This window comes from Heterodontus francisci, chromosome 18, assembly GCF_036365525.1.
Source record: "Heterodontus francisci isolate sHetFra1 chromosome 18, sHetFra1.hap1, whole genome shotgun sequence".
Classification (NCBI taxonomy): Eukaryota; Metazoa; Chordata; class Chondrichthyes; order Heterodontiformes; family Heterodontidae; genus Heterodontus; species Heterodontus francisci.
In genome coordinates this window covers 73,534,627-73,559,145 of record NC_090388.1, presented here as the reverse complement: position 1 = coordinate 73,559,145, position 24,519 = coordinate 73,534,627, and the positions used below count along the sequence as shown (strand labels likewise).

General features: G+C 46.1%; 1 protein-coding gene across 3 annotated transcripts in view; it reads left to right on the top strand.

The window, feature by feature from the left end:
- Positions 1-24,519, top strand: part of LOC137379721 (contactin-1-like) — a 934,724-nt gene that overhangs the window by 809,872 nt on the left and 100,333 nt on the right. For all 3 annotated transcript variants that reach the window (XM_068050989.1, XM_068050987.1, XM_068050988.1), the window contains 2 exons: positions 6,211-6,397; positions 19,870-19,982. In XM_068050989.1, the coding sequence (XP_067907090.1) occupies positions 6,211-6,397; positions 19,870-19,982 (300 nt within the window). The remainder of the gene's footprint in view (positions 1-6,210; positions 6,398-19,869; positions 19,983-24,519) is intronic.

The following is a 24,519-nucleotide window of genomic DNA, read 5'->3' as shown; positions in this document are numbered from 1 at the left end:
GTGAATATGAGGAAGCACTTTTTTACGCAGCAGGTGGTAATGACCTGGAACTCGCTGCCCACAAGGGTGGTGGAAACAGAAACAGTCAATGACTTTGAGAGGACGTTGGATGGCCACCTGAGAGAATAGACTTGCGAAGCTATGGGTATGGAGCCAGGGAGTGGGATTTTTGTATTTTTTTTTATTCATTCATGGGATGTGGGCATCGCTGGCCAGGCCAGCGTTTATTGCCCATCCCTAATTGCCCTTGAGAAGGTGGTGGTGAGCTGCCTTCTTGAACCGCTGCAGTCCATGTGGGGTAGGTACACCCACAGTGCTGTTAGGAAGGGAGTTCCAGGATTTTGACCCAGCGACAGTGAAGGAACGGCGATATAGTTCCAAGTCAGGATGGTGTGTGACTTCGAGGGGAACTTGCAGATGGTGGTGTTCCCATGTATTTGCCGCCCTTGTCCTTCTAGTTGGTAGAGGTCGCGGGTTTCGAAGGTGCTGTCTAAGGAGCCTTGGTGCATTGCTGCAGTGCATCTTGTAGATGGTACACACTGCTGCTACTGTGCGTCGGTGGTGGAGGGAGTGAATGTTTGTGGATGGGGTGCCAATCAAGTGGGCTGCTTTGTCCTGGATGGTGTCGAGCTTCTTGAGTGTTGTTGGAGCTGCACCCATCCAGGCAAGTGGAGAGTATTCCATCACACTCCTGACTTGTGCCTTGTAGATTGTGGACAGGCTTTGGGGAGTCAGGAGGTGAGTTACTCGCCTTAGGATTCCTAGCCTCTGACCTGCTCTTGTAGCCAGGGTATTTATATGGCTACTCCAGTTCAGTTTTCGGTCAATGGTAGCCCCTAGGATGTTGATAGTGGGGGATTCAGCAATGGTAATGCCGTTGAATGTCAAGGGGAGATGGTTAGATTCTCTCTTGTTGGAGATGGTCATTGCCTGGCACTTGTGTGGCGCGAATGTTACTTGCCACTTATCAGCCCAAGCCTGGATATTGTCCAGGTCTTGCTGCATTTCTACACGGACTGCTTCAGTATCTGAGGAGTCGCGAATGGTGCTGAACATTGTGCAATTATCATCAAACACCCCGACTTCTGACCTTATGATTGAAGGAAGGTCATTGATGAAGCAGCTGAAGATGGTTGGGCCGAGGACACTATCCTGAGGTACTCCTGCAGCGATGTCCTGGAGCTCAGATGATTGACCTCCAACAACCACAACCATCTTCCTTTGCGCCAGGTATGACTCCAGCCAGCGGAGGGTTTTCCCCCTGATTCCCATTGACCTCAGTTTTGCTAGGGCTCCTTGATGCCATACTCGGTCAAATGCTGCCTTGATGTCAAGGGCAGTCACTCTCACCTCACCTCTTGAGTTCAGCTCTTTTGTCTATGTTTGCACCAAGGCTGTAATGAGGTCAGGAGCTGAGTGGCCCTGGTGGAACCCAAACTGAGCATCACTGAGCAGGTTGTTGCTAAGCAAGTGTCGCTTGATGGCACTGTTGATGACACCTTCCATCACTTTACTGATGATTGAGAGTAGACTAATGGGGCATTAGTTGGCTGGGTTGGATTTGTCCTGCTTTTTGTGTACAGGACATACCTAGGCAATTTTCCACATTGCAGGGTAGATGCCAGTGTTGTAGCTGTACTGGAACAGCTTGGCTATGGGCGCGGCAAGTTCTGGAGCACAGGTCTTCAGTACAATTGCTGGAATGTTGTCAGGCCCCATAGCTTTTGCAGTATCCAGTGCCTTCAGTCGTTTCTTGATATCACGTGGAGTGAATCGAATTGGCTGAAGTTTGGCATCTGTGATGCTGGGGACTTCGGGAGGAGGCCGAGATGGATCATCAACTCGGCACTTCTGGCTGAAGATTGTTGCAAATGCTTCAGCCTTATCTTTTGCACTGATGCGCTGGGCTCCCCCATCATTGAGGATGGGGATATTTGTGGAACCACCTCCTCCAGTTCATTGTTTAATTGCCCACCACCATTCACAGCTGGATGTGGCAGGACTGCAGAGCTTAGATCTGATCCGTTGGTTATGGGATCACTTAGCTCTGTCTATTGCATGCTGCTTACGCAGTTTGGCATGCAAGTAGTCCTGGGTTGTAGCTTCAGCAGGTTGACACTCATTTTGAGGGATGCCTGGTACTGCTCCTGGCATGCCCTCCTGCACTCTTCATTGAACCAGGGTTGGTCACCTGGCTTGATGGTAATGGTAGAGTGGGGGATATGCCGGGCCATGAGGTTACAGATTGTGGTTGAGTACAATTCTGCTGCTGCTGATGGCCCACAGCGCCTCATGGATGCCTAGTTTTGCATTGCGAGATCCGTTCGAAATCTATCTCATTCAGCACGGTGATAGTGCCACACAACACGATGGACGGTATCCTCAATGTGAAGGCGGGACTTCGTCTCCACAAGGACTGTGCGGTGGTCACTCCTGCCAATACTGTCATGGACAGATGCATCTGCGGCAGGCAGATTGGTGAGGACGAGGTCGAGTATGTTGTTCCCTTGTGTTGGTTCCCCCACCACCTGCCTCAGACCCAGTCTAGCAGCCATGTCCTTTAGGACTTGGCCAGCTCGGTCAGTAGTGGTGCTACCGAGCCACTCATGGTGATGGACATTGAAGTCCCCCACCCAGAGTACATTTTGTGCCCTTGCCACCCTCAGTGCTTCCTCCATGTGCTGTTCAACATGGAGGAGTACTGAGTCATCAGCCGAGGGAGGTGGTAATCAGTAGGAGGTTACCTTGCCCATATTTGACCTGATGCCATGAGACTTCATGAGGTCCGGAGTCGATGTTGAGGACTCCCAGGGCAACTCCCTCCCTACTGTATACCACTGTGCCACCACCTCTGCTGGGTCTGTCCTGCCGGTGGGACAGGACGTACCCGGGGATGGTGATGGCAGTGTCTGGGACATTGTCTATAAGGTATGATGCCATGAGTATGACTATGTCAGGCTGTTGCTTGACTAGTCGGTGGGACAGCTCTCCCAACTTTGGCACAAGCCCCCAGATGTTAGTAAGGAGGACTTTGCAGGGTTGACAGGGCTGGGTTTGCCGTCGTCGTTTCCGGTGCCTAGGTTGATGCTGGGTGGTCAGTCCAGTTTCATTCCTTTTTATAGACTTTGTAGCGGTTAGTTACAACTGAGTGGCTTGCTAGGCCATTTCAGAGGGCTTGTAAGAGTTAACCACATTGCTGTGGGTCTGGAGTCATATGTAGACCAGACCAGGTAAGGACAGCAGATTTCCTTCCCTAAAGGACATTAGTGAACCAGATGGGTTTTTACAACAATCAACAATGGTTTCATGGCCATCATTAGACCAGTTTTAATTCCAGATTTTTTTATTAAGTTCAAATTCCACCTACTGCTGTGGTGGGATTCGAACCCATGTCCCCAGAGGAATACCCTGGGTCTCTGGGTTACTAGTCCAGTGATAATACCACTACGCCACCGCCTACCCCTTTGGCTGCATAGCTCCAAGGAATCTATATTAATGGCTTGGATGAAGAGTCAGAGTAATGTATCTAAGTTTTCTGATGATACAAAGGTAGATGGAAAGGTAAGATGTGGGGAGGACACAGAGCAGCTGCAAAAAGATATAGACAGGTTAAGTGAGTGGGCAGCAAGATGGCAGATGGAACATAATGTAGGGAAGTGTGAAGTTGTTCACTTTGATCATAAGAATCGAAAAGCAGAATATTTTTTAAAAGGTGCGGAAAGCATGCAGGTATGACAAGCAATTAGGAAGGCAAATGGTATGTTGGCCTTTATTGCAAGGGGATTGGAGTGCAAGAATAAGGAAGTTTTGCTACATTTGTAAAGGGTTTTGGTGAGACCACATCTGGAATACTGTGCTGTTTTGGTCTCCACATTCAAGAAGGGATATGCTTGCATTGGAGGCGGTGCAGCAAAGGTTCACTAGATTGGTCCCTGGGATAAGGGGGTTGTCCTATGATAGGCTGAGTAAATTGGGCCTTTATTCTCTGGAGTTTCGAAGAATGAGAGGCAATCTCATTGAAACATACAAGGTTTTGAGGGGGCTGGATAATGTAGACACTGAGATTGTTTCTGCTAGTCGAATCTAAAACACGGGGGCACAGTCTCAGGATAAGGGGCCTATCATTTAGCACTGAGATCAGGAGAAATTACTTTACTCAAAGCGTTGTAAATTTGTGAATCTTTGGAATTCTCTATCCCAGAGGGTTGTGAATGTCCCATCGTTGAATATATTTAAGGCTGGGATAGACAGATTTTTGGTCTCTCAGGGAATCTAAGGATATGGCGAGCGGGCAGGGAAGTGGAGCCTAAGATCAGCCATGATCATATTGAATGTCTGAGCAGGCTCAATGGGCCATATGGTCTATTCCTGCTTCTATTTCTTGTGTTCTTGAGAGCCGGCATGGACTCTGTGGGATGAATGGCCTCCTTCTGTGCCATAAATGACTCTATGACTGTATGACTATAAAGACTTCTGCATGATATGTGAGAAGAGCAGATGGGGAATATTATATATAACTAGACATTCAGGTGGAGTTTGTTTGCAAGAAGGGCATGTGACCAATCAGTATGATTGGACATGCAACATATGGTGCCGATTGTGGAGTATGCGAATAGTGTAGTAAGTATCAGGTGGTCTGTGCACCCCTGCAACCTCTGAGGACCAGCACCTTCCAGAACTCGCCTCCCTATTAATTCCATTATCTTCTGCTCATGTACTGTCAAAGGCTTCTCCTGGGATATCTTACCATCTGCTCCACTCTTTGCCCTCCTATTCTGTGGTAATTTGGCCTTTCAACATAATAACAATGGGAACTAATAAGAGAGGCCTACTTGCCACATGCCATGCCATCCATTCATTTGAATTTCTTCAATAAATCACATTTGAAAGGAAACTCATCGATGTCTTTCACATTAAGAAAGGCTGATTTGCCAACGTGTATTGTGTCCATTAATTTTAATATTTACACATTGCCTGTACTTCACTGACATTCAAAAGTATGTCCTGTTTGTGGCTTTCATCAACATATAAAATATGGTGATACACTTGCATTACCTTGGTGCACTTTTTCAAGGCATGAAACGTCTTGTGGTTCTCCTGTCAGGTCCTCATTGTGGGCACCTCGAGTTTTCCTCGGGTAGTAATTTTCTGTTTTGCTGTTGATGGCTGAATCTGGCTGTTGTCCAATTCTACCACATTCAGCCTGCATTTCAGCAGTGCTGCCTACGAGTCTTCATGTATTGTTCAGTGAAACATTGTACATCTCTGACATTTTTATCAAGCACTGTGCACAGCATGGCTGGGTAGGCAAAATGTTTGAGATTTTATCTTAGCTTAGTGTCAATTGAGTTGTTTGGGAGTTATGAGAATAGCATTACTACAGGTGTACAGTGGTTTCCTGGTTATCTTTTGTCCTGCTAACAAATTCATATTGAACAGACACTTCAGCAGAAACATCGTGCATACCATTTTGAGTCCATTAATTCCTACAAGGGACGGAACTTTATTTGTGAAAAGAGTAAAGAGTGTCAAAGGTCAAACTAGGGAAAAAGATACACTTAACGGGTAATGTTAAGCTGATCCACACAGCTGGTCAGTGTAGAGTAACATTAGGTGGGGTGTAAAATGGATGGCTGATGTGATCCTGTTAGTATCCCACCGGGTGGGTTAGATTAAAACATGCCTAAAGAGAAAAGGTTTCAAGACTGACTATTCTATGGGGGCTGGGGGTGGGACTTTGTTGCTGACCTCCTTCCCTCCAATTTCCCTAAACGCATTGACCCATGCTGAGGTAGAAGGCTAGAGGCGCAGATATTTTCCAGTACTTTGGCGTACGTGACCATACTTCCTGTATGAGCCTTGATGTTCAGTGTGAACCTTGGCAAATGCCATAGCCAAGCCCGGTCCTGTCCTTGACTGGGTACCCACCATTAGGAGTCACTATATCGCATTCAGCAGCGGTAATTCTGGCTGATGTTAGCCGAGGGATGCTGAAGCCAATTACAATGTTCCTATCACACCCAGCCTTCTCCCAGTCCTTAGCCATTTGTAGCACCCTTAGCCTGTTCCCCACTGGAAGACTCAACACAAAAAAGGTCACTCGCTATTGCTTTAAGGCTGGACCCCTTACTGCTTTAGTTTACTGAACGATGGCGGACATTGCTTTAAACACGAATTGCTCCTAATTGTATTCTTCTACTCTGTCTGCAGATCAGGTACCGAAGGGTCATTGACACCGAGGCAGCCGCACAGCGAGTAAGAACAGTCGGATCTAACACGACGGCCCGTATCAGAGACCTTAAACCCCACACACGCTACTATGTAGAAGTCAGGGCCTACAACAAAGCAGGAGTTGGCCCTTCTAATCAGCAAATTGCAATCATTACAAAGAAAGCACGTATGTATCACTTCTGTGATGTGACATTTTAGCACTGTTCGTAGTAATGATATGGCTATCAATTGTTGTACCATTCATCATCCAAAATTCTGCTGTAGCTGCTTGGCTGAAGTATTGGCATTCTCACCTCTGAGTCAGAAGGTTGGGTGTTAGCCCCACATCAGGACTTCAGCTTGTAATTCCAACTGGCAGTACTATGGGAGTACTGCATTGCAAGAAGCGTTGTCTTTCAAATGAGGTGTTATACTATAGTCCCATCTGCCTGTTCAGGTAAATATGAAAGATTCCACTACACAATGTAAACAACAGTAGGAAGTTGTTCCCGTGCCTGGGCTGATACCCTTCCCTCGACAGCATCACCAAAAAAACAGATTAATATCTTACTGCTGATTGTAGAATGGTTCTTCATGGCTGCTGCATGTGTGTAGAAACACTGTACTGGAAAATTCTTTGTGAAGCCCTTTGAGATGTTTTAGTGATTAAGTGCTATAAAGTTGCAAGTATTTGTTTATTTTAAAATGCCCACCTTCGGAGGCCCTTGAATCTTCCAGCTTGAAGGGTACGTTAAAAGCTGTTTAACCCCCCCCAATCACATACAGGTGCATGTCCAGGCAGAGGCATTGCACAGTAATCAGGAGCGGGAAGTCCGGCTGATTTACTCATCCAAAACCCCAAAGATGCTGAGGCCAATTTTAGTGCCCCTGAGAACCCCTCCCCGCAACTCCCCTCCCGCCTCCCTGCAACTCCCCCCCCCCCCCCACCCACTCAGCCAGTTACAGTACCTCTAACACCCCCTCCTCAGCTGAAATCAGCTTGCTCAACACAGGCTGAGCATCTAACAGGGGCGTTCCTTGAGCTGTATTTGTTTGCCTGCTGCCTGAGTAGCCTTGCTGAGTTATGGGAGAAGTCCTTCACGACACTGCACTATACTTGGGAAACAAGAAGATGCAGCAGTACAATTTGTGGCGTATTTCACTGCCTTCCAATACCTCACCCACTTGGGCATTCTTCACGTGTAAAGCTGCACTGACAGGCTACTGGATCATGCAAGGCAGCACACGCAAGTGTAAAGTTGTCCGCACCCAATTCCTATATGAATTTTCCAGCGGTAGCTGGTGTTCAGGAGGTAGGGGACTCGGATTCTCCAACTCCACCCAACCCTTCCCCCCACCCCCTCACCCCCCCCCCCCCAACCCAGCTGGGGTTCTCTGCTATTGTCGTGCCGACCCATTCTGAGAGTAGAAGCAAAACGAAACAATACAAAAAGAACGTGGCCAAGAATTCATACTGTAGGAGACACCATGGGGGCTAAGTTAGATAGCAAGGATCGCAATGCGCAATTAACCCGTGTCCATTTGTGCTGCCTGCCCATTTGAATGATCTCTGCCTCCAACCAGCACTAATCGCGATGATGATTGGCTGGATGCATCAGCAGGGGGCCAATATCATGAGTGGCTAGCACCACTCAAAGCTCGTCTACACTGCTTAATGCTGCTTAAAGATAGGGTGCATTGTGGCTAGAGCAGGTACTGGGAGTCATCCGGGAAGTGACTCTGGCCTGGGAAACATTAAAGAATGGCAAAACATGGGAAAGAGCGAGCTGCACTAGAGATCTTGGTGGAGGAGGTGGAATTTGTCCTGTGTCCACAGGGGAAGGAGAACCTGCAGAGACACAGCATAAAAAGCAGTGGGAGCAGCTAACTGTGGAAGTCAATGCCAGGAGTCCAGGCCCGAGGGCCTGGATCTAATGCTGCAAGAAGTTTTGTGACCTCACACCAAGGTCAGTGACTGCATCTTCAAATGCCATATCCTACCAACTGCAATAGTAACCTCAGCCACTGATCAAATCACCACACCCCTTCAGTCACCTACCACCAGTCTCCATCAATCAGGCCTCATACCAAACATTCATATGCTTCACCTCACCCTCACACATTTAGCACTGCTGCAAGCCTCACCCACATCTCAAAGATTAAACACACAATCAGCCATTCAACCATGACAGCCGCATCAGCCAAATAGATTGCATGACACTGACTGACATACTTGTCTCCTTCTTGCAGGGCGAGGTGACACACTGAGGTCGTGGCCAGTGACAGGGCTGAAACCTTGAAAGATAGAATCATGAAATGGTTGCAGCACAGAAGGCTCTCCAAGAGCAACTCAGCTAATCCCACTCCCTGGCCCTTTCCCCATAGCCCTACAATGTTTTAACTTCAGGTGCTTATCCAATCCCTTTTTGAAAGTCCTGACTGTATCTGCCTCCACCACTCACTCTCAGGCTGTTCATTCCAGATCCTAAACACTCACTGTGTAAAAGTGTTTTTCCTCATATTGCCATCAGTTCTTTTGCCAACCATCTGAAATCGTCGTCCTCTGGTTCCTGACCCTTCAGCCAATGGGAACAGTTTCTTCGTATCTACTCAATCTAGACCCTTCATGATTTTGAACACCTTTATCAAGTTTCCTCTCAACCTTCTCTTCTCTAAGGTAAATAGCCCCAGCGTCTCCAATTTATACGTGTAACTGAAGCCCCTCATCCCTGGAATCTCTTAAATTTTTTCTGCACCTTCTCTAAAGCCTTCACATCCTTCCGAAAGTGTCGTGCCTAGAATTGGAAACAATACTCCAGTTGAGGCTGAACCAGTGTTTTGTAACGGTTCATCGTAACTTCCTTGCTTTTGCTGGAGATGACATAAGCACGCACCTCTTACTTTGCCCCCTTCTATGCCCCCATTTATAAAGCCCAGGGTCCCGTATGCTTTATTAACCACTTTCTCAACATGCCCTGCCAGCTTCAATGATTTATGGCACATATATCTCCAGGTCCCTTTTGCTTCTGCACCCCGTTTAGAACCGTATCTTTTATTTTATATTGCCTCTCCTCATTTTTCCTGCTAAAACGAATCACTTCACCCATCTCTGCATTGAATTTCATCTGCCCCGTGTCCGCCCATTCTACCATCCTATCTATGTTCTCTTGCAGTTTATCACTATCCTCCTCACAGTTCATAATACTTGCAAGTTTTGTGTCATCTGCAAATTTTGAAATTGTGCCCTGCACACCCAAGTCTAGGTCATTAATAACCTTCATCTAGGACCATCCTTCAATCATAAGGTCAGAAGTGGGGATCTTCGCTGATGATTGCACAATATTCTGCACCATTCACGACTCCTCAGATACTGAAGCAGTGGAAAGTAGAAATGCAGCAAAACCTGGACAATATCCAGGCTTGGGCTGATAAGTGGCAAGTAACATTTGTGCCACACAAGTGCCAAGCAATGACCATCTCCAACAAGAGAGAATCTAATCATCTCCCCTTGACGTTCAGTGGCATTATGATCGCTGAATCCCCCACTATCAACATGCTAAAGGGCTAACATTGACGAGAAACTGAACTGGAGTAGCCGTATGAATACCATGGCTACAAGAGCAGGTCAGAGGCTCGGAATCCTGCGGCGAGTAACTCACCTCCTGACTCCCCAAAGCCTGTCCACCGTCTACAAGGCACAAGTCAGGAGTGTGATGGAATACTCTGCACTTGCCTGGATGGGTGACCCTCCAACAACACTCAAGAAGCTCGACACCATCCAGGACAAAGCAGCCCACTTGATTGGCACCCCATCCACAAACATTCACTCCCTCCACCACCGACACACAGTGGCAGCAGTGTGTACCATCTACAAGCTGCACTGAAGCAACGCACCAAGGCTTCTTAGACAGCACCTTCCAAACCCGCGACTTCTACCAATTAGAAGGACAAGGGCAGCAAATGCATGGGAACACCACAACCTGCAAGTTCCCCTCCAAGCCACACACCATCCTGACTTGGAACTATGTCGTCGTTCCTTCACTGTCGCTGGGTCAAAATCCTGGAACTCCCTTCCTAGCAGCACTGTGGGTGTACCTACCCCAAATGGACTGCAGCGGTTCTAGAAGGCAGCTCACCAGCACCACCTTCTCAATTAGGGATGGGCAATAAATGCTGGCCTAGCCACCGACGCCCACATCCCGTGAATGAATAAAAAAATATATAAATATTGTTACAACTGAGGTAGGAGGAGTGCACTGTTTATTCTAGTCCCACTTCTGCACAGGTCACAACATAGATTTAAATTTTCCCACTTACCGATATAATCATATCCTCTATTTTCCCAGAATAAAACACACTGACCTGGTTTCTTTAATAAACAACAAAATTATCAGTTTATTGGAAAATAAGTCTCAACCAATAATGGAGTAACACATACACATATAGATTGAAATATTAAAGCCCCTTATTTACCTTATCCCCTCACACATACAGACACACACACACATACTGGTTAACCGGAAAAATAAAAGGGATTTTCGTTTACAGTGCTGTTACAAAGAAAACCAAAAAAAACACTTAGGCAGAATACTTGCCCTTGGTTTTAGTTTTGGGTCCCAAATGCATATATGCGGCTGTCACTGGGATCTTCCGAGAACAGTTCTTACCAGGTGCTGTTGAAGATCCGTTTTGGTAGGCTTTCCAAGAAATGCAGCTACAGAAGTTTCAGATAGATCTTACAGCAGAACTGCGGCAACAAGGTTTCAGTTCCCACTTATTCGATACACAAGGTTTCTTCAAATACAGTTGGAAATAGGAACCTGATACACTGGAAATGCAAGATTTCCTTTCAAGAGTGAAATGAGGTGGGTCGTCTTCTTTTGGCAGGCAAAAACCAACTGTCTGTTGTAACAGTTCAAACTGAAACTAAAAACAGTTCAGAAGTCAAGCCTCCTGACCTCAATAAATCTTGCCCTGTCATTTCTTTATAAACATCTCCCTGAGTCAAAAACAGCCCCTGCTGGGTGATTATCCACTGACAGGTGCCTTCCAGTAAGACTTGTTTGCAAGCCAAATCCAGGAACCATCTGGTGACTTCTTTTTTAAAAAAACAGCAAGTTCAACATCTCTTCAAGGTTCCAGATGAACCAGTGTTCCTAATTCAACTATCAGTCATTTAAAACATATTTTCCAAAAAAATAGAAGCAATTTCATAACAATACAGATCATGAAAAGCAATTGTCCTCGTACTGACCCCGGGGAACCCCACTATACACCTTTCTCCAGTATGAAAAACAACCATTCACCACACCTCATACATAATCCTCCTCCTCACATCCCACTTCCCCCTCATCCCCACGCTTTGCTGATTTACAAGCTGGAGATGGCGTAAGCATGCACCTCTTACTTTGCCCCCTTCCATGCCCGCCCCATAACCTTACCCCTTTGCCTTCTTCCTTTCAGATACCCAAGAGGTACAACCGGACCAGGCTATGAAGGACCATCAAGGAGAGAGTGATGATGAAGACACAGCACTATCACTTCACACTTGCAGCCACCAGCTCAGATACTGACACTGTGCATATCTTGGAGGATACACTAGAGGTAGGATATGCTCATGGTCAGATACTGGGCATGAGTAGCTTGCAGCCAAGGCAGGGGGCAAGGATAGCACATGTGCCAACTCACAGGAGGGTGAGGTGACACATGTGCTTTGCTGCAGAGGACTCATACCAGGACCTAGATAGAGCAGCCTACAGAAGAATACTGATGGATATGCAGACTTACCTGGAGAGAGTCAGGCGTGGCGGTGGCCCTGTGAGGAACCTACCGAGCAGAGAATAAATCCAGACACAGGCTCGAAGCCTTCCACTTACCCGGAGAGAGTTGGGAGTGGCGGCAGTCCTGCGAGGAACCAACTACCTCTATGCGCCTGAGTTTGAAGAGGAGTGGGGTTGGGGGGGGGGGGGGGGTGGAAATCAAACCGTGACATCATAGGAAAGCAGTGAGTTGATTGGCTGGTGAGTATTTGCTGCTTCGGAGCTCAGTCCAAGCAACTGGAGTTTAAAAACAACATTACAAATATTAAGTATTCATAACAAGTAACAAATGGGTAGCTGATGAGTCATCTTTTATTTTTAAATAAGGTTTAAATAATTTTTATTTTTTAATTTTTATATTAGGTTTATTACTATTGGTGAGTTCATTACTACCATTGGTAAGGTTTTATTATTGGTAAGGTATTTTAATAGTGGTAAGGTAGATTAATATTGGTAAAGTTTTGTATTAGCAGTAGTGAAGTTATTATTACTATTGGTAAGGTTTATTACTATTAGGGTTATTAGTAGTAGAAGGGTTTATTAGTAGCAGGCTTTAGTTGTAGTATTAAAGTTACTATCTAATCGATAAAGGAATGGCAGTGCTGCTCCAACTTCTGCAGTGCACATCCTCTGCTATGTGGGGTCTCCAGGATGCTTCTCAGGTCCTGGATAACCATATGTGCAGGAAGTATGATCAGTTACAGCAGCTTGAGTTCCGGCTTTCAGAACTTGAGCAGCAGCTGGTGATACTGCCATGCATTCATGAGGATGAGAGCTTCGTGGATAGCACGTTTATAGATGTGGTCACCCCGCAGCTTAAGAGTATGCAGGGAGAGAGGAAATTGGTGACCGCCAGACAGTCAAGAAGAAACAGGCAGGTATTGCAGGAGAACCCTGAGTGCGTCTCACTCTCCAACAGGTATTCAGTTCTGAATACTGAGGAAGGTGATAGTTGATCTGGGAGTGCAGCCAGAGCCAAGGCTTTGGCGCCATGGGTGACTCAGCTGCATAGGGGGCACAAGGAAGTCTGGAAGTGCGATATTGATAGGAAATGTAATAGTCAGAGGAACAGACAGGCATTTTTGTGGCCGCAGACGTGAATCCAAAATGTTGTGTTGACTCCCTGGTGCCAGAGTCAAGGATGTCACTGAGTGGCTGCAAAGCATCCTGAATGGGGAGGGTGAACAGCCAGCAGTCATGATCCACATTGGTACCAATGACATAGGTAGAAATAGGGATGTGGTCCTGCAGAAAGAATTTAGTCAGCTAGGTAAGAAATTAGCAAGCAGAACCTCAAAAGTAATAATCTCTGATTGCTCCCAGTGCCACGCGCAAGTGGGTATAGGAATAGAAGGATAAGACAGATGAATACATGGCTGGAAAGTTGGTGTAGGAGAGAGGGTTTTAGATTCTTTGGACATTGGGACCGGCTCTGGGGGAGATGGGACCTGTACAGGCTGAACGATTGTACCTGAACAGAGCCGGGACTGAGTTCCTTGCGAGACGTTTTGCTAGTGCTGTTGGGGAGGGTTTAAACTAGTTGGCAGGGGGAATGGGGGCCTGAGGGTAGACTCAGTTGGGACAAAATCAGAAATGAAAATGGAAGGCAGAAAATTAATGGATGAGTCTGGAAGACAGAAGAAACAAAGGTTAGAAAATTTCAAAAAAGAGTTTGGCAGTGCTCAAGGGTATCTACTTCAATGCAAGGAGTATAGCAAATAAACAGATGAGCTGAAGGCACAGATAGACACGTGGCAGGATGATATCCTAGCAATTACAAAAACATGCCTCCTTAAGGAGGAACAGGAATTGCAGTTCAACGTTCCTGGTTACAGGGTTTTCAGACACGATATGGAGGGGGATAAGAAAAGGGTGGGTGGCAAAGTAACAATTACAGCTGTGAGGAGGGATGATATGTTGGAAGATTCATCAAATGAGGCCATATGGATTGAGCTAAGGAACATAAAAGGGGCAATCACATTGCTGCGAGTGTACTGCAGACCCCCAAACAGTCAGAGAGAAATAGAAGAGCAGATACGTAGGCAAATCTCTGAGAAGTGCAAGAAAAATACGACAGTAATAGTAGAGGATTTTAACAACCCAATATTAACTGGGATAGTTTGAACGTGAAAGGAATTGAGGGAGCAGAATTCTTGAGGTGCATTCAGGAGAACATTTTTGCCCAATATGTAGGAAGTCCAACAAGAGAGGGTGCAGTTTTAGACTTAGTTTTCAGAAATGAAGCTGGGCAGTTGGAAGGAGTGGCAGTGGGAGAGAATTTTGGTGGTAGTGATCATAATTCAGTCAGTTTTTTAACATAATTATGGAAAAGGATAAGGAGTTAGAGTTCTCAATTGGGGCAAGGCCAATTTTACTAAACTGAGGATTGATTTGGCTAAAGTGGATGGAAACAGCTACTTGAAGTTAAATCAGTGTCAGAGCAGTGGGAGGCATTCAGAGGGGAGATTCAAGGGGTTCAGAGTAAATATGTTCCTACAAAGAAAAAGAGTGGGATGGCCAAATCTAGAGCCCCATGGATGTCAAGGAGCTTGCAGGGTAAGATAAGGCAGAAAAGGAAAGCTTACGTCCAACACCAAGAACTCAATACTACAGAAGGCCAAGAGGAGTACAGAAAGTGGAGGGGTGAAATCAAAAAGGAAATTAGGAAAGCTAAGAGAGGGCATGAAAGAATATTGGCAAGCAAAATCAATGTGAACCCAAAGATGTGTTATCAATACTTAAGAGTAAGAGGATAACTAAGGAAAGAGTAGGGCCCATAAAAGACCAAATGGTAACCTAAGTATAGGGGGAGAAGATGTTGGGATTGTTCTTAATGAATACTTTGCGTCTGTCTTCATAAAAGAGGGAGATAATGCAGATACTGTAGTTAAGGAAGAGGGATGTGAAGTATTGGTTGTGATAAACATAGGGAGAGGGGAAGTATTAATGGGATTAGCATCCTTGAAAGTTGATAAATCACCACAGCCGGATGAAGTGTACCCCAGGCTGTTAAAACAAGCCGGGGAGGAAATAGTGGAAGGTCTGACCATCATTTTCCACTCTTCACTGGATACAAGTGTGGTGCCAGAGGATTGGAGAACTGCTAATGTTGTACCTCTGTTTAAAATGGGAGTGAGGGATAAACCAAATAATTATAGGCCAGTTAGTCTAACCTCAATAATGGGCCAATAATTGGAGTCAATTCTGAGAGACAGGATAAACTGTCACTTAGAAGGGCACAGATTAATCAAGGATAGTCAGCATGGATTTGTTAAGGGAAAATCTTGTCTGACTAACTTAATCTAATTTTTTTGAAGAAGTAACAAGGAAGATAGATGAGGGTAGTGTAGTTGATGTGGTCTACATGGATTTTAGCAAGGCTTTTGACAAGTTGCCATATGGCAGACTGGTTTAAAAAATAATAAAAGCCCATTGGGTCCAAGGAAATGTAGCAGAGTGGATACAAAATTGGCTCAGTGGCAGGAAACAAAGGGCTATTGTTGACGGGTGTTTTTGCGACTGGAGGGCTGTTTCTGGTGGCATTCTGCAGGGCTCAGTACTGGGTCCCCTGCTTTTTGTGGTGTATATATAAACAATTTGGACATAAATGTAGGGGGCATGATCAAGAAGTTTGCAGATGACACAAAGATTGGCGATGCGGTAGATAGCGAGGAGGCTGCTGTCGGCTGCAGGAAGATATTGATTGACTGGTCAGATGGGCAGAAAAGTGGCAAATGGGATTCAACCCAGAGAAGTGTGAGGATGATGCATTTGGGGAGGTCAAACAAGGCAAAGGAATACACGATTAATGGGAGATTACTGAGAGGTGTAGAGGAAGTGAGGGACCTTGGAGTGAATGTCCCCAGAACCCTGAAGGTAGCAGAGAGGTCGATAAGGTGGTTAAGAAGGCATATGGAATCCTTTCCTTTATTAGCTGAGGTATAGAATATAAGAGCAGGGAGGTTATGCTGGAACTGTATAACTCATTGGTTAACTTGATTACTGTGTGCAGTTCTGGTCACCTCATTACAGAAAGGATGTAATTGCACTCGAGAGGGTACAGAGGAGATTTACGAGGATGTTGCCCGGACTGGAAATTTACAGCTATGAGGAAAGATTGGATAGGCTGCGATTGTTCTCCTTGGAACAGAGGAGGCTGAAGGGAGATTTGATTGAAATGCACAAAATTATGAGTGGCCTGTCTCGAGTGGAAGTGAAGGGCTTATTTACCTTAGCAGTGAGGTCAGTGATGAGAGGACATAGATTTAAAGTGATTGGTAGAAATATTAGAGGGGAGATGAGGAAAGAAGTTTTCACCCCGAGGGTGGTGGTGGTCTGGAACTCACTGCCTGAAAGGGTAGGCGAGGCAAAAACCCTTAACTCATTTAAAAGGTGTCTGGATATGCACCTCAAGTGCCGTAACCTACTGGGCTATGGACCAAATGCTGGAAGGTGGGATTAGGCTGGGTGGCTCATTTTCCGGCCTGTGCAGACACGCTGAGCCAAGTGGCCTCTTTCTGTGCCATAAACTTTCCATGATTCTGTGCACAATGAAATGATTGGTGCATTGGGAAGCCTGCCAGAAATTCAGTGTCAAGGAGCATGGAGGAGTCCAGCACCAAATTGACACAGGGCTTTGCGCAGAACTTGGATAATCCTCTCTAGCACGCAAATGGTGGCCAACTCTATTCACACAATTGTGGGCCCAACCATGATGCGGTTTCCGATGGCCAATGACGCAGATTCTATTGCAACACAAGCAGTAGTCACCCAATGTCTGAGTGCTGCAGCGGAAGCTCAGACTGCTGTCATCATGTTTGTGGATTACAGTGTGCAAAGGGGCTTGCAGGTTCTCACAGCAATCCAGCAATCTGTCCCCGGATGAGTGACAGTGGCTTCATGGAGCACAAACATGCTGTCCTCTCTCAGGATGGCAGTATTCATCCTCTCACCACTGCCACTCCACCTGTGCCCTTGCTGTTGCCTATCTGCCAGCCAGCCCAAACGGCTGCCACCCTTGTCAAGATGGTGCGGTCCACAACCAAGTGTTCTGGGCCCCGAGCTGCTCGGGGTTATCCTCCAAGGTCTCCTCCACTCAAAATCAGCAGTCTTTCACCAGCTATGCTGCAGCCATTCAGGTTGCACCGCATAGGAGCACGAGGACAGGCCAAGGCACGTGGAAGACAGGCATTAAGGGAAAGCACAAAAGATGATTATCTTCTGTATGTAATATGGCAGGATCTGATTGAATTTGGTTTGAAATGTTTATTTTGTGGTGGTTTTTAGTTTTGCATTGTGGCCAAGCGGACACTCTAATGATCAGTGACAGAGGGCAGGTAAAGTGTGGGGCTGATGGTGGGTGGGGAATTTGTGTTGTGATTACTAGTAACGCACTCACGTGAGTTGTTCACGGACAGCTGGGGGCAGAAAGGCACTGTCTAGGCTGCCCCCTCCTCTTTCTCCTCCTTTTTCTCCTTCTCATACTCTTGCTCCTCAGCTAGTCACTGTATAGCTGGAGGCTGAGCCCTCGTGATGTTGAGGTTGTGCAACATGCAGCAGACCACCACAAATCTTGACACCTGCCCTGCCAAGTACTGCAGGGCTTCTCCAGAGAGGCCCAGGCAGTGGATGCATTGTTTCAGCAGAAAGAGAAAGAGATTTACATTTATATAGCAGTTCTCACAACCACCAAATGTCTCAAAGTGCTTTACATCCATTGAAGTACTTTTGAAGTGTTATCATTGTTGTAGGAAACACAGCAGCCAATTTGCACACAACAAGCTCCCACAAATATGATAATGACCAGATAATCTGTTTTGGTGATGTTGATTGAGGGATAAATATTGTCCAGGATACCAGGGATAACTCCCCTGCTCTTCAAAATAGTGCCATGGGATCTTTTACAGCCATCCAAGCAGGCATATGGGGCTTCAGTTTAACAGCTGAGAGACAGTACCTCCAACAGTGCAGTATTTCCTCACTCCTGCATTGGAATGTCAGCCTTGATTTTTGTGCTCAAGCCCTGGAGTGACACTTAAACCCAGAACCTTATGACTCGGAGGCGAGAGTGCTACCCACAGAGCCACAGCTGACACAAGGGAACGCACAGCACACCAGTAGTCTGCTCTTATCATATTTTGTATGGCAACGTGGCATTCATTCTATGCATAGCGCGCATGTGGGCGTGGGTTGTGCACCAAAGTCATCAGCCATGTTGTCAAGCAGATAGCCTTTATCTCCCTAATATAATAAAAACAAAAAATGCTGGAACCACTCAGCAGGTCTGGCAGCATCTGTGGAAAGAGAAGCAGAGTTAACGTTTCGGGTCAGTGACCCTTCATCGGAACTCCTTTGTCTCCCAATCACCACCCTTTGTTTTGCCATGGTGGCTCAAATGCAACTGGAGCGGATTGTCACAGAACGAAGGTTATCGCTGCCTATGGTCACACACTAGCTGGGCATTGAGGGAGTCAAGGGCAGAGTTGGCTTGTGGCACCTGCAAAGCGATGTGTGTGTAGTCAGTGGCACCCTGTAGCATGGGGAGGCCTGCAATCCTTGTGAAGCTGTATGCTCACTCCATCTGCTTATCTCTAGCAAGACAAAATGTAATGTGGTTAGCTCTCTTTGAATAGAGAACTTCAGTGACCTCCCTTAAGCAAGAGTGTACGGCAAACTGTGAAATGTCGCAAATATCTCCAGTTCCAGCGTGGAAGGAGCCAGACGCATAAGAACTCATCGCCATGGACATCTTCACAGCCACTGGCAATGCGGTCCTTGCCCTGATTTATGAATCCATCAGCCAGCAGATTTCAGTGAGGACTTCCTTACTGAAGCACAGGCATCTCACACAATGCCCCTCACTGAGGTTTAGGTCGGAGAATTGCTCCCTGCACACCCTGGGTGGATATGGCCTCTTGCTGAGAGCTCTTCTCCCCCTCCTTCTCCATCTTCCAGAAGCTTGTCTTGCTCTGTGACCTCTGTTTATTCTCCCAGTCATGCTGTATTCCAGGAGGAAGGCCTACTAGTGCACCCATGTCTGGGAGTAACTGGTTTGTACAGAAGCTTTGGAGTTAGCAGAAAATCCTTCAGCACCTGCCACACCACTCTTGCAGACTTTGGCAACTTTAAACAATTATAGAAAGCACCAAACACTTGTAGAAACATAGTAACCGTCCGAAGAAATCAGCAGCAACCAACCTGTAAGTAGTTGATGATCCCTTTAAATCGCGCCAGTGAGGGTTTCCATCCTGCTGCTGAATGTGTGTTCAGCTGTGTGAGGTTGAGAGAGGGCACTGGCTGGAGCATTGAGCTCCAAAATGGAACTGCTGGCATCAAATCAGTGTTGCACACTGATTAATGTCATGATCTGCCTGCTCTGCATACAGCTGGCGGGTGTTCACTGTGCACAAAAATGGTGTCTGTTGCAATTTTACCCCACAAGTGTGTGCACACTGCTGCAGACTCCATTTGGTGTTCTCAGGGCATTCGTCGAGCCCAAAAATGGGCACTAACAAGTCTGATTTCTCGCCCATAGTTACAGTGCAAGGGTTTCCTGGTAGTCTATATTGTGGCAGTAGGACAGACTTCACAGAGTACACATTCCCTGTTAATGTTTATTAGATAGTCTGAAAATTCCCAAATATCTTCCATTGCTGTTCAGTATCCCGTCAGTTTTAAAGTAGAACCCACCTTCCTCTTAAGCTGCTCATAATGCAATTGAAAAGTTTATTTGAATACATCACAGGAAAGTCCAGTCCTCCCATGGAAGTTGTTTTTCCTCTTCTGACATTACTTGTCAATTATGCACTGCTAATCTGAATTTTATTTCATCATTTTCCAGCTCCCAGCAAGCCTCCAAGAATAACCGATACTACGATGCTTGGTACCTACTTCAGGATCTCCTGGGAAGCAGTCCAGCCGTTGGACAATGAGTCAAACGTCGAAGGCTACAAGGTGTGTTGCAAGTAGAGTGAGTAGTCGTGTGAAAAGTGAATCAAACTGTGGAAACCTCATTATCCACAATCCCTTTCTCAATTATCTGCCAGAATTCTCATGGGACAGAGCATTGGGTGAAAGATCACCTCGCTGGGCTGCCTGCTGCCATCAGTTTCCCCAGTCTGGCATGAGTCAGCCTCACAGCCTGAAAGACCCCAAGCAGCCTGTGTTGTTTGTCTAATGCTTATTTTTATTCCCATGCCACCGGTATTGCTATACCATACGTATAAGTCCAGGATCTGGGGAGCCGCAAGCACCAATTTCAAATCTCATGTTCCTTTCTATTGATGGTGAAGATAGAGGCTCCTTTTTGCATAGAAGGGGACAAAAGGGACTGGAAAAACTGTTGGAATTTATCATTGTTGCTTTGACAGGAAGCAAAACTGAATGTTCAAGCAATCAGTGCCCTGAAATATGCACTCTTCTGCATTTTTATTCCATGGTTTCCCACATTCCTCCTCTCTCCTTTTCTGAAGATACTGTCTGCTGCTGGGGTGTACTGTCATAGCCCATCATCTCCCTCTGAGGGCAGCTCTAATTGGAAATGGAAGATAATTGAATTTACCCTTAAGCCACTGATTTTATAGCACTGCTGTACTAGTGCATTCATCCACGAACACAGAAAAATATGATTTAGATAACTGAAGTTCAGCAACATCTCATTATTCTGCAGCTCCCACTAAAATGTGAGTGAGCCTGAGCTTCTCTGTTAGTAAATGTTACACTGAGCACAAATTAAGATGCAGAAATGTCAGAGTTTCTTGTTGAAACCAATTTTAATTAAAATTGCTTTTTAATCGATATTCAGGTGGTACCACAAAGCAACAAAATATGATGGTCTGAGTATTAGTCAGATAGCTGTGGAATGTCTGGGGATGCATTAAATATCTATGGATTGCTGAGAGGAAGTGAACTCGGAGCGTCAGTCTTTGCTTCCACACTCTACTGGAGAATTCCTTCCTTGCTGCTCATAATCACGAGGGTGCTTCTGTAGTTTTGAGCTGCTTCTAGTCTGCTTTTCATAGCTTCGATTCAACAGCCTTGATTTAACCAGCTCAACTCCATCAGTCCCTCCAATCCTTTCAAACTTTATGGTCCCATTATATTTTTAGAGTCTGAATATGCTGTAGCTTCCCCATTAGTTCCACAGTAAGCACTCAATGTCCCTCACCTGTGTCGAATCAGAGGAGTAAGAGTGGGGCTGGAATAAGTGGGTCTCGATGTCCCTGGTATATACAAGGGAAAACATCAGCCAGGGCTTCTGGTTCCCAATGGCTAGCTGAGATCCCCTGTTAGAAAATGTAGGCATGAAGTCCTCCCACAGTCAAATGGAACACCAAGATGTACTGGCCAAGCTAGCACATGAAGAATGGCCAATTTGATAAGGAACAGGAAGGCTGCCAGGGCTCATCAAACAGGGCTCCCTTCAAGCTATCTGGGTTTTTAGGAGGGGCATGCTCTTGGTCCAACAAAACTCATTACAAATTTTGAATTATCCCCCCAGGCCTAACAAAAACCTTCAGGCTTACCTCTAGCCACAGAGAGGCTCTCCCCTCCGCACCCCCAATTTCCCTATCATCCTCGGTAATTGCATTCCAAATTGACTCCACAGAGGAATTGCCAGATTCCCTACTGCCCCCCCCCGCCCGCCCCACCACCCCCCATCTTCCCAACCACAGCAAGATGGGTGAGAGTATCCACTGAGTGCTGGCAGCTTACCCAAAATATTTTGATGAGGCAACCATGAAAATTGCTCAGGCCTCTTACTCCATAACATGGCAGATAGTACAATGGCTCCACTCACTGCTTGCTTGGAATGAACTCCAGTTGAAAACTGTTGTGTGATCTCCACTGCCAACTAATGCTACACAAAACACCAACAGCAACCTGTATTAATATAGCATCTTTAATGTTGTAAAACGTCCCAAGGAAACTCACAAGAGTGTTATAAAGCAAAATGTGACATTGAGCCACATAAAACGATATTAGGGCAGCTGATGAAAAGCTTAGTCCAAGAGGTAGGTTTTAAGGTGTGTCTTAAAGGTGGAGAGATTTAGGGAGGAAATTCTAGAGCTCAGGGCCTAGGCAGCTGATGGTACGGCCACCAATGGTGGAGTAATTAAAATTGTGGATGCTGAAGAGGCCAAAATTAGATATATTGGAGTGTCCTGGGGCTGGAGGTGATTACAGAGATGGGGGTAGTGGGTTGAGGCCTTGGAGGGATGTGAAAACAAGGATGAGAATTTTAAAATCGAGGCGTTGCTTAACTGGCAGCCAATTTAGGTCAGCACCCACAGGAGTGATGGGTATATATGGGAATTTGTCCAGGTTAGGACACGGGCCGCAGAGTTTTGGATGACGTCATGTTCATGGAGGGTGGGGTGTAGGAGGCTGGCCAGCACTGTGTTGGAATACTCAAATCGAGAGGTAATAAAAGCATGGATAAGGGTTTCAGCAGCAGATGTGCAGAGGCAAGGGCAGATTTGGACGATGTTGCAGAGGTGATGGTGCGGATATGTGGTCGGAAGCTCATCTCGGAGTCAAATATGACACCAAGATTGCTAACAGTCTGGTTCAGTCTCAGATGTTTGCCAGGGAGAGGGAGGGAATCAGTAGCTAATGAGAGGAGTTTGTATTGGGGACTGAAGATAATGGCTTCTGTCTTCTTAGTATTTAATTGGAGGAAATTTCTGCTCATCCAATAATGGATGTCGGATACGCAGTCTGATAATTTATCGACAGGGAAGGAGCCGAGAAAGCTTTGGTGAGGCAGTTGTGGGTGTCATCAACATAAATGAAAAACTAACACTGTTTTTGGATGATGTCACCGACATCATGTAGATGAGAAATAGGAGGGATAGATCCTTGGGGGACACCAGAGATAACGGTGTTTGAGTGGGAAGAGGAGTCATTGCAAGTGATTTTCTGGCTATGATTAGATAAATAAGAATGTAACCGGGTGAGAGCAATCTCACCCAGCTGGACGACAGTGGACAGGCATTGGAGGAGGATGGTGTGAGCAAGCATGTCAAAAGCTGCAGACAGGTTGAGAAGGACGAGGAGAGAAAGTTTAGCTTAGTCGCCGTCACTTAGGATGTCATTTGTGACTTTAAGAGTTTTGGTCCTGGGGCCGGGGCAGAAACCTGATTGGAGGAATTGAAACTTGGAGATTTGGGAACGATGGGCATAGATTTGAGAGGCGTCAACATTTTCAAGTACTTTGGAGAGGAAAGGGAGGTTGGAGATGGGTGGTAGTTTGCCAGAACGGTGGGGTCAGTGTTGGTTTTTTGGGGAGAGGGTGATGACGGCAGATTTCAAGGAAAGCGGGACAACAGCTGAAGCAAGAGAACCATTAACAATATTGGCCAACATGGGGCCCAGCAGGGAAAGTTGGATGGTCAGCAGTTTAATGGGAATAGGGTCAAGGGAACAGGAGGTGAATCCCATGGACAAGACGAGTTCGGAGAGGGCATGAAGGAAGATGGGAGAGAAACTAGAGAAGGATGTGAGTTCAGGGCTAGGGTGGGTCAGAACTTCAGAGGAACTTTATCCCAAAGGGGTTAATGGAAGGGAGGCACCCGGCAGAGGCAGCTGATCAGATGGCTTCGATCTTAGTGACAAAGAAGTCCACAAGCTCCTCGTACTTATTGTTGAAGGAGAGGGTGGAGGAGCCAAGGGAGAGGGATTGAAGAAGATGGTTTGCAGTAGAGAAAAGAAGCCCAAGTTAGGATAAGAACATGGCTGAATTCCTTGCTCAAAATAGTTTTTAAAGCAAATCGGTTCTCAGTAAAAAAAAAATCTCCTGAAACCACAGGCAGCAAAGTGGGGTCAGAAAGGCGGGATTCTATTACTGGTTGAAAATGAAGTCTGTGCATTTTGAGGAAAAACATTGTGTTGTGGTAAGAAAATTCCATGGTGTCCTTGTGCTGACCTGGACACTCCCGTTGTCTAGAGAACAAGCTGCCTTTTATTCATGTTCTTGGAGACTGATTAGCTTGAGTTCAGCTGGGCCAGCTCCATTCACTCCTCCATTCCCTGAAGTTGTGCTAACCTATTATCATCTTCAACTCTGCAAGCCAGCAACTCAATGTGCAACAAAGAAAGACTTGCATTTATAAGTGCCTTTCACATCCTCAGAACGACTCAGTGTTTCAGAGCCAAAGGAGTGCAATCATTAATGTATTGTAAGGAAACACAGCAGCCAATGTTTGCTCAGCAAAATCACACAAACAGCAATGAGACAAATTACCTGAAGTGATGCTGACTGAGGGATAAACATTGACCAAGACACCCAGAGACTTCTCATGTTCTTCTGCGAATAGTGCTATGGATCTTTTACTTTTGCTTGAGAGGGCAGATGGGGCCTCCCTTTAATCACTTATTCCCAAGGATGGCACCTCCGACAGTGATGCATTCCAATATCAGACAAGGGTATCTGCTTCAGTCTCCAGAGTGGTTCACCTCCTGCATGCGTCAAAACAGGTTGATTTGACGC